This window comes from Drosophila erecta, unplaced genomic scaffold (genome assembly GCF_003286155.1).
Source record: "Drosophila erecta strain 14021-0224.00,06,07 unplaced genomic scaffold, DereRS2 tig00000092-arrow-pilon, whole genome shotgun sequence".
Lineage (NCBI taxonomy): Eukaryota > Metazoa > Arthropoda > Insecta > Diptera > Drosophilidae > Drosophila > Drosophila erecta.
This window is the reverse complement of record NW_020825207.1, coordinates 566,107-580,894: the sequence shown is the minus strand read 5'-3', so window position 1 is coordinate 580,894 and position 14,788 is coordinate 566,107. Positions and strand designations below refer to the sequence as shown.

The 14,788-nt window shown below is 51.7% G+C and overlaps 4 protein-coding genes across 4 annotated transcripts; 2 read left to right on the top strand and 2 right to left on the bottom strand.

Annotated features, from left to right (window-relative positions):
* Positions 1-368: 368 nt before the first annotated feature.
* On the bottom strand, positions 369-1,354 carry LOC6548570. The gene is made up of 2 exons (XM_001976639.3): positions 951-1,354; positions 369-894 (listed from the first exon to the last, which is right to left on the bottom strand). The coding sequence occupies exons 1-2, from the start codon at positions 1,134-1,136 to the stop codon at positions 469-471; spliced, it is 612 nt and encodes a 203-aa protein (XP_001976675.1). The 5' UTR covers positions 1,137-1,354; the 3' UTR covers positions 369-468.
* LOC6548571 (origin recognition complex subunit 4) lies at positions 1,351-3,034 on the bottom strand. Its single transcript, XM_001976640.3, has 2 exons — positions 2,719-3,034; positions 1,351-2,658 (listed from the first exon to the last, which is right to left on the bottom strand). The coding sequence occupies exons 1-2, from the start codon at positions 2,908-2,910 to the stop codon at positions 1,471-1,473; spliced, it is 1,380 nt and encodes a 459-aa protein (XP_001976676.1). The 5' UTR covers positions 2,911-3,034; the 3' UTR covers positions 1,351-1,470.
* A 445-nt stretch (positions 3,035-3,479) lies between these two features.
* Positions 3,480-4,337, top strand: LOC6548572. Its single transcript, XM_026980419.1, has 4 exons — positions 3,480-3,564; positions 3,623-3,778; positions 3,828-3,992; positions 4,053-4,337. Exons 1-4 carry the CDS (start codon positions 3,517-3,519, stop codon positions 4,200-4,202), a joined length of 519 nt encoding a protein of 172 aa, XP_026836220.1. The 5' UTR covers positions 3,480-3,516; the 3' UTR covers positions 4,203-4,337.
* A 7-nt stretch (positions 4,338-4,344) lies between these two features.
* Positions 4,345-6,389, top strand: LOC6548573. The gene is made up of 2 exons (XM_026980418.1): positions 4,345-4,557; positions 4,614-6,389. Exon 2 carries the CDS (start codon positions 4,658-4,660, stop codon positions 5,021-5,023), a length of 366 nt encoding a protein of 121 aa, XP_026836219.1. The 5' UTR covers positions 4,345-4,557; positions 4,614-4,657; the 3' UTR covers positions 5,024-6,389.
* Positions 6,390-14,788: the final 8,399 nt, after the last annotated feature.

The window sequence follows — 14,788 nt, the reverse complement described above, 5'->3', positions numbered from 1 at the left end:
TGCTCCCATTCCATTCCTTCCGGGAATGCGATAAGGAAAGGCTCCGCTTCAGGCGGATTTCGACTTTCTCTTGTCAGCCCCAACTCGCGGATTTTGTTGATAACTTGGCATTTATGTACTTATGGCAAAGCATTCTAATGAAGGCTTGGAAAACACTGGAGGTACTAAAGCCACTTTTACAGTTTAAAGGCTTAAATCCTCATAAACCTATTAGCTTATTTTCAGGCCGTCATGTGATAGAGGATGAGTCAATTCCAGTGGCCGAAAAGTATCTAATTATGTTTTCTATGGGATTTTTAGAGGAGTTTTTTAGAATAAACAAAAGAGGCACTTGATTTTTGGGTTTCTCCAACTAAAAGATATTCAAGTTTTTGCTTGGATCATTTGTAAGGTTCCGGATATATTAATATTTGAAACACACTACTAATAAGATACTTCCGATAAATACTCAGATAGATACTTCACCTCTCACAGGGTGTTGTACTTAAGGAAGTGGCGATCGTAGCGATTTCCCCCGCCGTACAGTTCCTGATCCTCGTTGTTTTTGTACATCATGAAGTCCGGGTTCTGGTCGTCGCCGAAGATGGGAACGTAGCTGCCGAAGCTAAGTGTCTGCTTGAGGTGCTGGTCCGGACGGCGTCCCAGCTGGATAACCTTGTTGTACAGATCCGCATCCGCCTGGAGGGCACGGTCGAAGTCCTTCCAGTGGACGAACTTCACCTGCTCGCTGGGAATAGCGTTGTTATCGAGCAGTTCAAGGAGCGTATTCGAGTTGACGGGCTGCACAACGTTGAGTTCCTGCTCCTTCGCTGCGGATTCTCCGGCGGGCAAGCGCCGCTTGCTCGGACTCGTATCCAGATCCCACAGCCAGGCCAGCAGAGGAGTCACAGAGCTCTGGAAATCGTTATGGTTAACTAATATGTTTAAGAAAGCCCTTCGCTATGACTTACGTGTTCACTTCGCCCGATGCGAGGAATGGTTCTTAGGTTCTTTATGGCAAAGTTCTCCCCTCGCTTGCCCAGCCGCGGTACGTTCTTGGTGATCTTCAGGAAGAATCCTGGACTACTGTCGTCTGCCTGGCTGATGGCCACAAGAGCCACCAAGAGCGAGACGGACAGGACTGTTATGAATCTCATGCTGATGCGACTGGAGCTTCACCTGACACCTGCTTCAATATTGGTAGCCTTTATATACTGAGATCCACCCTCATTTTGTGTTGAACAGAAATGCGGGTGACTCCAGGAATTAGCAATATCGATCGGTAAGTGCACAGCAGATAAAACTGACTAACCTGACCTAAATGCTTTTCTACATATATTACTTTTCATTTGCATAAGAACCAAACTTTGTACTTTTTAAAGATTAGAAGTAGTTTAATTAGTTTCTTAAACAAAGCACTACCAACTAAATTATTCGGTACATCTTTCTTTCAAATACTAAATAAATATAACAAGGCTGTCTGATCCTCTTCTAGATCAGTGAGCTTTGCGCCCACTGGGCTACCTCTGTGGGAAGTGCCTGGTATCGCTGCACACAGTTCTGAATCTGGCCGTATGTCAGCGCCAACTTGTGCATCTCAAACTCTTTCTGGACCTTGCCTACGCCCCCGCCAGCTCCACCGGAGAGCGGCATGATCAGCTCTGCGATGCGTAAGTGCTCGAAGGCCTTCAGAACAATGGACCGCTCCACGGCCTGCATTGTGGTGGACACTTTGGCAAACTTGGAAAAGCGCGCGTAGATGATCTCGAAGTTAAAGGGGTCGCGATCGTAAATCTCCGAATGGTGCTTAATGGCGATGATCAGGCACAGCTCCAGGACTGAGAGTCCGCAGAGCAGCTCTATCTTGTCGTCGCCCTCAAACTGCGATCCCACGGCAGCCATTTTTTCGGCTGTGATGTGGGGGGATTGCGGTCGGAGATGTGCCACCAGGCGGAAGAGGAAGTTCTTGAGATAGGCCTCGCTGATGTCGAAGTCATAGAGCGCCTGAAGGGTGCTTCTGGCCTGTTGAGTGGCCAACACTTTGCCTACCTGCTTGTTCCAGGTCTCGCGCACTCTGGGCGAGAAGCCATACTCCCCGGGATCAAAATGGTTGCGGGAGCAGTAAAGTGCCTCCGACTGGATTTTTTGTAGGTTCGAGAATCGCTCCGCCGCCAGCAAAAGTGAATTGCCGGTCGGAAGGGACAGTAGATCCTTGCACAGCTCAACGTACTCCTCGAAGCGCTGCGAGCTAGGGAAAAGAAAGACCTGCCGGTGCGAGAAGCGCGACTTGACCCGCTTCTCCAACAGCTCGATCACGTCGAGCCTGCAGGTAACGCCAAGCACACAGATGGGCGCCTGGGCTGACTGGGAAACGTCGAAGAGGTTGTAGAGCAGTGTCTGGTTGTGGTGGGCACAGAAGAGGTCGAATTCCTCGAGGATAAAGACCACACTCTTGGAATGCTTGCCGCCCGCCTTGAGACACTGCAGCAGGAAGGCGAGGTTCTCAGCGAACGACCCGAACACTTTGCCGTCCGCGGCGTTCTCCAGCTGCATCTGCACAGTGATGGACTTCAGGGCCACTCGGTCGTCCGTGTGCAGGTTACCGTCCAGGTGGACGACCAGAGTGTTTTCCCCGAACGATTTATTGAGCAGCACATCCGCCAGCACGGCGTTGATTAGCTACGGAATTTGAAAGTATGTATTACTGGATTGGTTTTCGGGCGAGGCCTGGACACATACAGTTGTCTTGCCGGATCCCCGCGGTCCAATGAGCAGCAAGGAGTTGGATTCCCCCATTTCAGCGGTGCGTTGCAGCAATAGGCGCACATTGGACCGCTCCTCTGCGTAGCCCCTCAAGGTGGTGTAGTCTCGCTGGAGGCGCTCCTTAAGGAAGCGCCTGATGCTGACCAGTTCCTTATCCGCCTCCGGCATTTGCGCTCTCGGTTTACAGTTCCTCAGTTTATGAGTTAGAAGGGACGCACAGCTTGGATTTCCGCAAGTAAATAAATCGCGCCAAAAAACGTAAACAATGCATTAGGGATGGAACAAAACTCGATATCGGTTCACTAGGGTACTGTGGTTTGGAACTTTAGTACAACTTAGTGTTGCCTTAAACCGGCTAAAAACCTTCGAGAGATTTATCCATGTCCCAAACCAACACGATCTAATTTCAACGGCTTTAGCACATTTCGAAATAGCAACTTTTCAGTTCAAAATCGACAACCACTTAAAAGAATAAATAATAAAAAATATAAATATATATAAAAAATCAAAAAATGTCTTTATTACGTTTGGATGCGTCCGACATAATCACTGGTAATTTGAGGCTTTGCTGGAATAGGTTTATTCGGAATATTATGTATTTAAGACGGTTCATTAAACTAGATATTAAATACTCAATGGACTTTCAGCGTTTGTTTAATATCGGATGGCAATTATAAATAGCAATGGACCGAGTAATTACAATTAATAACTTTTGCAATATTTCAGCTTTTGGCACTCTTTATTTTCGTTATTGTGACACAGACGTTTTTCAGAATGAGCGCATTGTGGATTTTCCTGTTGATTTCCGTCGGTCCGATGGCAGTAAGAATGGCATTTGCTTCCTGGAGACACTGTTCTATAGAATAATTGATATCCAAAGATCCGAGGACACGTCGAGTTCAACAATGTGATCTGCAACGTGCGCGACAAGATGTTCATGGGCTTTGAGTACTGCTACTTGAAGTCCGAAAATCGCACCTACAAGTACCTTTCGCTAAAGACCAGGATAAACCACCTGCCCCTCGACAACTGCCAGGTAAGAGGATAGAACTCTGTCGGTCTCACACCACCCGGCCATCTTCCAGACCAGGTTCCAGCTGAGGATGCGCGAGAACAGGCGCATCCCGTACAACTTTGACTTCAACGTGGACTCCTGCAAGTTCATGCGGGAGCGCAAGCACGTGATCGCCAACTGGGTCTACCAATCCTTCGCCGCCTACTCGAACATCAATCACACCTGTCCCTACGACGTAAGTGAGCGCTGCCATGTCCTGCCGCTTAACCTCCGCCTTTTCCTCCTCCACCGGCAGCACGACATCGTGGTGGACAAGCTTCCCGTGCAGCACATGAACAAGATGGTCCAGTCGATCATTCCCGATGGCAGATACATGATGAACAGCACCTGGGTGATTGCGGGCATTCCGCGCACCGATGTCCTCCTATACTTCACCAAAAGCTGAACAGAGGTTCTCCAATAAGTAAATTCCAAAAATGTCCACTCCCGTAACCAGAAATATTAAGGTCCTTTAAGGTCCAGTTTCAACATAGTAAGTATAAACGAATCTCATGGGGATGTACTTGTCACATTACTGAGATTTACAAAAATAAACGAAAATGAGCCTAATATGTAGGTATCGACTAGTCAAGTTCATAAAATATAGGACTCTCCACTGGGAGTTCTCAGTTTCTGCACAGGTGGCTGGCAGTGACCTGGATGCACTGCACCTGTCGCCCTGTCAAGTGGCTGCTAATGCGATTAGGGAGGACACCGAAAACGGGATTGGCACCGGGACAGGCAACTCAGCTGCCAATCAGGTGGGCCAGCCACAAACTTCACACATTTCGGACACATATATCCACTCCATAGCCAGAAGGACACGAAGTAAAGTAAACACAGCCCCACACCCTTGACAAGATGCCGGCGGACATAGTGACCACGGAGCAGCTGCGCTACCAGCTCGCCTTCAGCCATGCCATGGAAAGGACGACGAGGCACTGGCAGGAGACGTTCGCGTGGTACCCGAGGATGCAGTGCTGCCACTACCAGCGGATCGACCAGATCTACCTGGAGAGTCGCCAGCGGTACGGCGACGGCCACTTCCTCAAGTACGCCAGCCGGAGGCGCCTGGCCAAGAAGTTCGTGGTGACCGCCGAGGAGGTAGCGGACGTTCTGGAGGATCGGAAGACGCTGGAGAAGGGCGGCATTACGGGTCTCAAAGTTGCGGCCACCGAGAATGGGGAGTACGGCCGAATGAAGCCCTCTAAGCTGTACTTCTGCTAGGACCCCTCTGCACCCCGCTCTGCAATCCTCTCCAGAACCACTCACAATTAAACTATCATTCCCTGCTGACAATGCAAATCTCAATGGCCGTCACTCATTACGCGATTTTAGCATGACCGTGCGCATAATTAACAAGGTGAAAACGTCAGTCCCACCTGCAACTGGTTGGCCCGCCCCGCCCCGCGTCGCCGCCGTAGCGAGTGCCCACTGTACCTTCTCCTACTGGGGCGCGGTTGAAAAGTTCGCACAGGTAATTAAGTGATCGCGTCTGTCCACTCGATGAGATGACTCGCCTCGTTTGTTCGCGATCTCGGAAACTGCTTTATGGCGCCCATAAACTGGGAAATATGCCGTGCACCCATTTACGCTGGCACTCACAGTGCAGTCCACTGCATTAATTACAGATACCACGGATACGGATTTCGTTCAGGACAGTCGCTTCGCTTTGGTCGATAGCAGCACCTCTTGTGTTGATGAATTTACAATTGTGGAGTTTAATGCGGGATTCTCAACGCGGGGATATAGCTATTTTGGGGAACGGCGCACTACTAGTTACTTGATAAATGTGTCCATCGGGCCAGCTGCTCCTCCTGCGTTTGCAGACGTAAGCCCAGGTGTCGTGGGCCAGCTTCGAGCAGTATGATTTAAAAGTTCCATATGCAAATTACCCTCAAAGTTTCCGGCGAGCCCATTCGTCCATCGGAGTGCGTGGTAGATGGAAATGCAAGCGGCAAGCGGCAAGTGGCAAGCGGCAAGTGGCAAGTGGAAATGTGAAATGGGGAAAATAGGAAATGCAAATGCCCATGCAAGTGTGCAAATTACACAAAGGACGCCAACTTTGGGCCAACTTGCGAACTGGGCCAGCGACTCATTAGACACATGACAGCATTCACAGAGCTGGTGGGTGGTGGTCACCACCGGCGCAAAGTGGCGGAGCTGGAGCGGCAGGTGGGCAGCGGCAAGTGCGTGTGAAAAATCAGCCAGCAGCGGCCCACAAAATCGCCGAGCGCGCAATTAAACGGTAGCGGATAATTGCTATCGAAAGCCATAATGATGGCCGGATCAGTACTTACCCCGAGCCCAGTATAGAGTTCCATATCTTGATGCGGCTCTCGAACGGAGAGCTTTGTGCGCCTTTCTCGGCTCTCATTGTTCCCCCGATTTTCCCATCACCGCAGCGCACCGCATCGCATCGCATCGATGCGAACTTTTCGAGACCATCAGCTCTTTTCTGTTGACTCATACCCAGGCCGTTCCATCGGAGGCCTCTGTTTTTGGCGGTGCTCAAGACTCAGGAGTGGTGACAGTCGAAAAAGCAGGCCAGAACCAGAGTGGCTGCGCTGCAGGGCTCAAAACAAATAAACACTGAGACACCTACTTGCCGTACTTTGCACCCGGAGTGGGTGTGCAGAGAGGTCAGGGGTCAACCCCTTTCCGGGCAGGGTAAACAACTTTGCGGATTTCACGCCAGGGCTCAGACAGCATTGCTGATCCTATTAGTGCTCGCCAGGGGCCTCGATTGACTGACTGGCGCCATGTCTCAGGTCAGGACTTCTGCCTTCTGCCTTAGTGCCAGGGCATCGCAGCCAGGACCAAGTCCAGCCGGGATTAGGGCCTCGGAGGGACTTAATCCAGTTTTGCAGCGATCTCGCTGCTAATTGCAGGTAGACGGGCGGGGATCTGCTTCGCTCTGGCACTGGCACAAACGCAGGAAAAGCCAAATAAAATAATAAAGAACCACATACTAAGCCGAAACATTAAATAAATAAAAGTCAGGCAGTCAGGCAGTCAGTCAGGCAGCTCATAAACGCTCGGCAGCTGACGCCGGTCCCAACTTCAAATTAAAACGCCATTGGCGCTTTGGCTTGGCTTTGGCTTTGGCACGCATAGATAGGATTGAGACCTGGACTTGGATTCGGATTCGGACCTGGATTTCAACTGCGACTGCGACTGCGACTGCGCCGACCTGGGTCTGGGTCGCCCATCAAGTCGCTTTGGTTCGCCGCCGCGCCTGCCCATAAGCCAATTTGCCAATTTCATAAACCCGGTTTGATTTGCCGCCAAATCGCAGAAGACAAAACGAACCGCAAGACAAAACCCGCTCGCTTCAGTCCGACTCTGAAAAATAAAACCCCAAAAACGCCCCCAGGCCGGGCAGACGAATTCCGACTTCCATTTGGGATCTTTGGCTCGGTGGAAAGCAGCAACAAATCGCAAGGTGGCCTAGACCTGCGAAGGCATCCACCAAAGCATCTCCCTCAAGGGCTCACTGCTAGCCAGGGAAAGGGACGACGGGGGTCTATGAAGGGAGGCAATTACAATCATTTAAATTATTGTAATGCTTGCGAAGTGTCTCCAAGACATGCGCCTTCATCCTTGGGGCAGCCCCCCTTGCTGCTCGCCAAGCGAGTAGGTTCTGGCTGGCTACGCCACTGGCCAAATTACACTTATGGCCATAATTCAATCAGCGCATTATCAATCACCGCGGCTACTTGTCTTGGCTAGTGAGTCAAGTCAATCGGCCATCGGCTAGCTGCGTCTCCGTCGCACTCGGCCGATGGCCGTATGGGCATCCCGCTCGCACTGCGGTGTGAAACACGTTTGAAAGTCATTAACTTAAATGATTCACTTTCTGAGCCATAAATTTCGCCACTAACTGGCGAGGAGCCGCGCCAGCCAGTATGCGAAAAAACGTCGACTGAAATGTCTTAAAAAATTGCTAAATAATCGCCTTAAATGAGTCTATAAAAACGAGCACCCCGAGCGGCGACTAGAGCTCAATCGGCGATCCCGCGGACCCAATGGCCAAAACCCACAAGTCCGCAGACAGAAGTGGCTCAAAAGTGTTTTCAAAGCCCAAAGTGAATTTTCATTGCCAGCGGAAGTCGTAAATCAATTTTTTCCCCGCCAGAGACAGAAAAATGGGGAAAATGCTCAAGAGCAGTCTCTCAGCCGAAATATTGGGTTTGGGCCTAGAAATCTGAAATCGGGGACCGCGAGGGAAAGGAGGCGCCCATTCTGGGAGAGCATCCGCAGCGAGAAATCTTGTTGTTTGCTGCTGCTCCGACCAATTTCGGCTAAGACGACAGCCATAATGATAGGGGCCACTTTTGCCGCCGCCGCCGCCGCCGCAGCCACGCACGCTATATGGCCAAGATCCCAGTGAAGGGGCAGGGGCAGGGGCAGGGGCAGGGCCGACGAAACGGAAGGGGGCAACTTGTCAGACACTGTGTTTGTGTTCCATCTACGTTTCCGTTTCAATGTTTTCAGACGCCATCATGACATTGTCAGAGGCAGCAGAAGCCAAGACGACATCTCACGCAGCCTTAGAATTCCCAAGGTGGTGGAGTGGCTGCCGTGGTACAGTGTCCCATTTCCGCACAAAAACCGAGTTTCCACTATCTAGAATGCACATACCATCTATACCCAATATCGCCGTGCGGCTTTAGGTGATGAAAGTACTCGGAATACCCGCAAATGGACATGTGGAGAGGGGAGATGGGAGCCAACGCCTTCGTCTGCGCAAAACGGGGCAGGACGGACAAAGAGTCCCAAGCCCATGCCTGTGCCAATGGGATTATCTATGAGCTGTGAAATCCTTTTAGGCGGAAACTATGGAACCCACACACAGGCACAAAGCCAGCACAATGCAACAAGTGTTGCGGCAGATTGAGCAACAAAAGGCTCATAATTATGGAAGCCACACAATGCGACACATTCGAGAGCGAGGATGCAGGGGATAGCCGGTCCTTCGTTATGGTCTATGGTTTGGTGCTGGGTAGTAGGGCTGCTGGCCAGGCTAATGAGTGCTCGCAAACAAACCATAAATGCCGATTTCGTGCGGTCCAGCCTCGGCGGCAACTTCTTTTAATTCCACCTGACACTTGGCCAAGATCTAGGATCGCGGATGCATCGGCTCGGCCCCACTCCTCTCGAATGGAATTTATGCCCGACAATATTTGGGAAATTAAATCATTCCGCGGACAGTTTTATGGCGCGGGCGTGACGGGAGGCGGGTTCGTGCTGGAAGGGGAAGGGGATGGCTGGCTATCTATGACCTCCGCCCCCGCGAGCCCACGAGTGGGAAAATTGGAAAAATGTCAATTATGCGCAATTTTGCTTAAGCAATTGGCATTTGTTGCTGCGCTGTTGTTTGTTGTGATTGCACGCATACTTGGGCAAATAAATTGACAAATAGGATTTGCGTTTCTCCCCGATTTTTTCTTTTTTTTTTTTTTTTTTCTGCTGGCCATTTTGAATTAATAAATTGCCGCCAATTTGCCGCTAGCCTTGCCAGCGTGGAAAAGTCGGCGGAAATCGAAAAGCAAAAATCTGGAAAATATCTAAAAACATCCAACTGCGTTGCTTGATATTCTTCGAGCTGCTAGCCCAGAAATCGGAGCTGCTGCCATGTTATCATTTGATTGGGCTGCCAGTAATTAGCTTAATTGCCCTTGCTTAATAATTCGCACTGAGGCCTGCCGATTGCATAAGCCCATGCCAACTGATTGGCTCTGATCTTGCTGTGAGCTGAATTAATTACGCATCCGATGGATCCGGACTCGAACTCGAACTCGTTTCGCCACTGACTCGAACTGCGGAAGCCTCCCAGTTGAGTCATGGCAAATATGAGGCTGACCTTAGAACCTGTCATTTTTAGCTAGCACCCTAGATCGGTGCTTTTAGAAAATGTAGCATATATCGATCCATCGCTCGATTTGGTAAAACTGTAGCCAGTAAACATAGATACGAGTCTGGCTTCCACTCGACTGCAACAGCTTAAAGACCAATCGCATCCACTCAGCACTCAGCACTCACCACTCACTCCCAGCCATCCGTGCAACCCATTGATGAGTGACCTCGACCGGGCCAAATCAGATCAAACCCAAACCGGGCCAAAAGCCTTTATCGCGAGCGCGCAATCGCAACGGAAGTTGCGTTCAATTTATGGGTGAAATTATCCACTGGCCGGGAGTTGCGGCCATAGGCCATCGGCCATCGGCCATCGGCCATCGGCCATCGGCTCGTGAAGATTTGCTGAGCTGTGGAAATAAATGGAGATCGGAGATCGGAGATACCCGGCCGCGGTCGTCATTGGTTGGCATCAGTGGCCGGCTGGGACAATCGAGTTAGAAGAGCAGGACTCATGAATGGGCCTGGCCAGACTCGAAGTGAAGTCGCTCCAAGACGGGAGCATGAGATCAGCATGTTCCAGTCCCCGGCCGGGCAACCACTGAACCCATTTTCTCACCTGTTAAGGTTGTAAAGACTCGAAAACAACAATTTATCGCTGTCGAGATCGTCGCCTGCCGCTCCTCGAGAGGTGAAGCCTCTTCGATTGACTCGGCCCATGGGGAACTCCATTGCCATCGCCATCGCCATCGCCATCGCCATCTCCATCCCCATCTCCATCTCATCTCCTCATCGGACTTCGATTGCATTGGGTTTGGGCAGCGTCATACGATTTAATTGCTTCGATTGTGTCAGCAGTTTTAGGTGGTTGGTTGTGGCCAAGAGCGGACACATGTATCCATGTACACGTCTTCATCTCGCTGCGGAAGGGGCGTTTTGTGCCAGCCAGCCTGCTCATGGGCGCTCAATAATTTGATGATCATAATCAATGCCCCTTGACTGACATTCGCTGCCGCTGCCGCTGCCGCTGCCGCTTCCCGCCCAGCTTTGCTTTCTTTTCGGCACTTCCAAACCAAGCCAACAAAAGGCGCACAAACTTGTTGAAAGCCGTTTGATCCTTTTGACGAGGCCAGAAGGGGCGCTGCCCCATTGATCCTCCGGCGCAGATGATTTGCCCAAAAGTCAAGTGTTTGTGCAGGCGCTTGAAAGGGGCCGCCAGTCCAGGCTGCTTGTCCAGGATCAGGATAACAAGGCCGCGGAGCAGAGCGTGGGAGTGCCTGGGCAAAGTTCCCGAGCCATCCCATCCAGTCATCAATTTCTGGCGATGAGTAAGGAAGTCTGTTTTGTCTCTGTTTCGGCGACGTTCTGTTTTAGTTCTGTGATTTCTATTCCGAAGCTGCTTCTCCAACTTTAATGCCCGAATCGCATGCGTAGGTTTTCTATGACGATTAAAACCCTCATATGTCAACTCGGCCCATTCATCATCATCTGCCAGCCGGGTACGTACTACGTACCACGTAGACAGAGGTAGCAAACAGTCGCCAGACACTTGGCTGATGAGCTCAAATCTCATCAAGAAGTGTCTGGCTGGCGGTTCGCAAGCATATATCTCTGTCTTACTTGATTTTGGGGAACTTACAGCACCTACTTCAGCCCAGCTCTGCCTGGCATGATGACTTAATTCCCGACCCGGCAGCACTGCAAGAAACTGCGGGTCAGCTTCATTTGCGCTCCGCGCCAGCCGCCTCTGTGTGGGCACCCCGTTTCTCGCAGTGCTGCCGAGCACCTTTAACCCAACGGATCAGGTGCCTCTGCCGTTGGCTGCGATGGAGCCGGAGCCGCAGCCGCAGCCGAAGCTGGAGCCGGAGCCGGAGCCAGTCGACCACTTGAGCGTCAGCGCAGTGACACACGCAAGTGCTTGGCCTGTCGCTGGAGCGCGATCCTCCTCCCCGGAGAGACCTGCGGAACCGAGGAACCCTCGTCATGATGCAGCGCTTTTTGGGAATGGAGTTGGCAGCAGTCAGTGAAGCTGTGCCTGCTTGGGCGCTGCCGTTGACTGCGAGTATTTGCTGTAATCATTGTGGTAGCGCCTGTGCATCGGATGATAAATCTATCTTTTATTAGCATTTCAAACACTCCGATGAGCTGCACGTGTTGCGCTGCCCTGAGTGAGTTGTTTTGGCCAGCCTAATCCCAATTAAAACCGCATTTTTCATCGATCCGATGGGGATTCAAGTGAAATCGTTAATGAGCGCATACATTTTGCTCCCAGCCCGTCCGGAATTAAAAAGATCAAGACCCGGGGCAGGAGCACGAGTCCCTGGCGCGGGGGGCAGGCGGAGCCCGTTTCCTGGGTGTCGTTTATAAATCGCGTGCTGCACTGGAGGTCTTCAAAACGCTTACGAGTTGCAGCCCCGGGGCTCGGGGCACCGCCACAGCCCAGGTCCACGTCGCAGCCTCATCACCAGCATCCGACTCCGATGGGGACCAGTCCCCATTTATTTGGCCTGGGTGTTGACCAGTCTCAGACTGCGCCCGGGGTCATCTGGCAGCTCCTGTCCTCCCTTCCAGGGAGAGTAAGAGAGAGGGAGATCGACCTGGGCTAATGATTGCCAGGGCAGCCTGCTTTTCGTACGCTTCAGCTGGCCAAGTTCCGAGGAGGTACGAGTATTTGGCCAAAACAAGATTGATTTCCTGAAATCGAAACCTTGAGACGAGCTCCAGAGCCAGAGACACGCAAGGGGCCCAGATCGCAGTGATAATGATGTCGAGAGCCAGTTTTTCTCGCTCTTCTTGCGAGCTCGGATTGGGGTTGTAGCCATATCATGGCGAGGTCCGAGGTCCGCGGTCCGAGGTCCGCGTCCCCTTCAGCGAAATGCAAAAACAAATTGTTTGTGGGTCAGCGTGGCGCGGGGCAGGGCTAACAAGAGCAGGAGGATAGGGGTGGTGATGAGGATGAGGATGAAGATGAGCGGGCCATGGGGCGTTCCGTTGTTTCAAGGAATTCAAGGGAAACAGAAACAGAAAAGGATGGGGATGAGGATGAGGATGAGGAGCCTGCCCGGAGGCGGGGAACGACCTCGTCTGGGGCTGCTTCGCTGTCTCTGGACTCCAGCTCCATCTTGGTCCTCAGTAGACAACACACGGAAGCCTAATGCTGGCCATGTGATTTGTGATTTGTGATTTGCGATTTTTGCTTTTGGGCCTCGATCTGTTTCCCTGGAAAACGCGCCATTTCTGGCCTAAGTTCTGGCAATGACAAAGAGCTGACCGCTGACTGGAGCAGCAGGAGCCACATGCGGCAGCAGCAGCAGCATGCTAATTTATGAAGTAGCAACTTGCAGCGACATGGATGCAGTAATTATAGCTTGGCAACTTGTTGCCAGCCTGGCCCAACTGCATGAATGGAGGAAAGCCATTCCAGTTTGCTGTTTTCCATGCTAAACAGAAGCTGTTCTACTGCAGCAGCAGTGGCGGCGTCAGGTGAACGCGGACGTGGACGTGGATGGGGATGGGGATGTGGCTGGGGATGTTGTACGTGAACGCGCCCACTCGGTTAGCCCGATGGGCTGCAAAGAGCGCAGCAAACAGCTAAGACAAAAGTAGGGGTCCAGCCGAAGTTGTGCTACTCTAGCCAAATCAATTGAGAAACGTATTCTCTGGGATTGAAAAATCTCAATACAGATTGCAACCAAACTTAAGTAGCTAAGTTATCTAGTAACATCGATTATATTTCGCAAGCTGACATAGAAAGGCATATACCCCTGTTTCAGGGTATCAAAATAACTGGCTTAAAAAAGCTAAGAAAAAGGTCCTACCCCGTGGCGTTTTGGCTTTTGATGGGTTGGCTCTGCTGACTGCTCGGCAGCGGCAACAGCAACATGCGGCATGCGGCATGCAGCAACGGCAACATGGGGCAGCAGCAACATAGTTTACACACCTACCGAGCCGCAGTCGCAGTGAAGTCGGAGTAGAAGTCGGGGGCTGGGCTCCGTCTGCCGAACCCTCTGGCCAGCAACATGCACTTAACTGGTAGCCACAATGCACTTTATAATACCCGGGAACATGGCTCTCATCTCTGGCGCGGAGTGGGTATCTGCCCCTCCTCGCAGTTGATAGATGCGGCTGCCTCGGACTCCCGGAGCGATCTACCAGGGGGCGTTGCTGCTGTGCTGCAGTGCAACATTGGAGGACAGAGGCGCAGTAGAAGTAGCAGAGTAGCAGAGTGGCAGCGTAGCAGAAGCCGCACCGTTAGATGGCTTGGCTAGTGAGCTTGGGCCTCATTTGCATCGGGCCATAAACTCGGTGGCCCAGTTCTCTGCGCGCAAACCCGAATCCGAATCTGCATCCGACTGCGAGTGCGATTGCGATTGCGAATGCGAATCCAATTGAGACGAACTTTGAGCCGGCGCTAGGCAAAGGCCTTGGATTAGCTAAAGCCGTTCCGTTGCGACCCGCCTAATCCTTCCTTCCTGCAGGGCAGGGCCTTCCTCATTAGCCACCACCACCCACCCAGGTAGGAGTAAGGGTAAGGGTAAGGGACGGGTCAGGGGTTTCGGGGTTGAGGGCTCGGAAGGTGTTTTCGCCGTGTACCAAAATATAATTAGCGAGCCGGGCAAATCTCTTTTTAATGCCGGCCAGTCAGCGGGGGTGTTCCGATTGAAATTGGAGCGTAGCCGAAGGAAGTGTGAAAAGTCGATGCAGAATTTCCGAAAACTGAGCCCAGCACGCTGGAGCTGAGGCAGACGAGGCCGGGAATTAAAAGCGCAGCCGCCTCTCATCATCATCAGCATCATCCTTAGCAACGTCCGCAAAACACTCACGCACACAGGGAATTAAGTTGAGTTCTGGGTTCTGGTTCTGGATTCTGGATTCTGCATTTTGGTCCCAGTTGTGAGCTCTAAGTTCCCAGTTCCCAGTTCCCAGTTCGGAGACATGAAAGACGCCGACCGGTGCCGAGGATTCTCGATGTGGCGCCGGCCAGGGAGTATAAATCATATCACTCACACACAAAGGACGGGGAAGGGGTAAGCTGGCACACAGTCCGGCGACCGCAGCTTGGTTAATTAATTGTGCTGCTCCGGAATAGACACCTTTTCAGGCCTCGAATTTTCCTTTCCAGCCCCGAAAGTC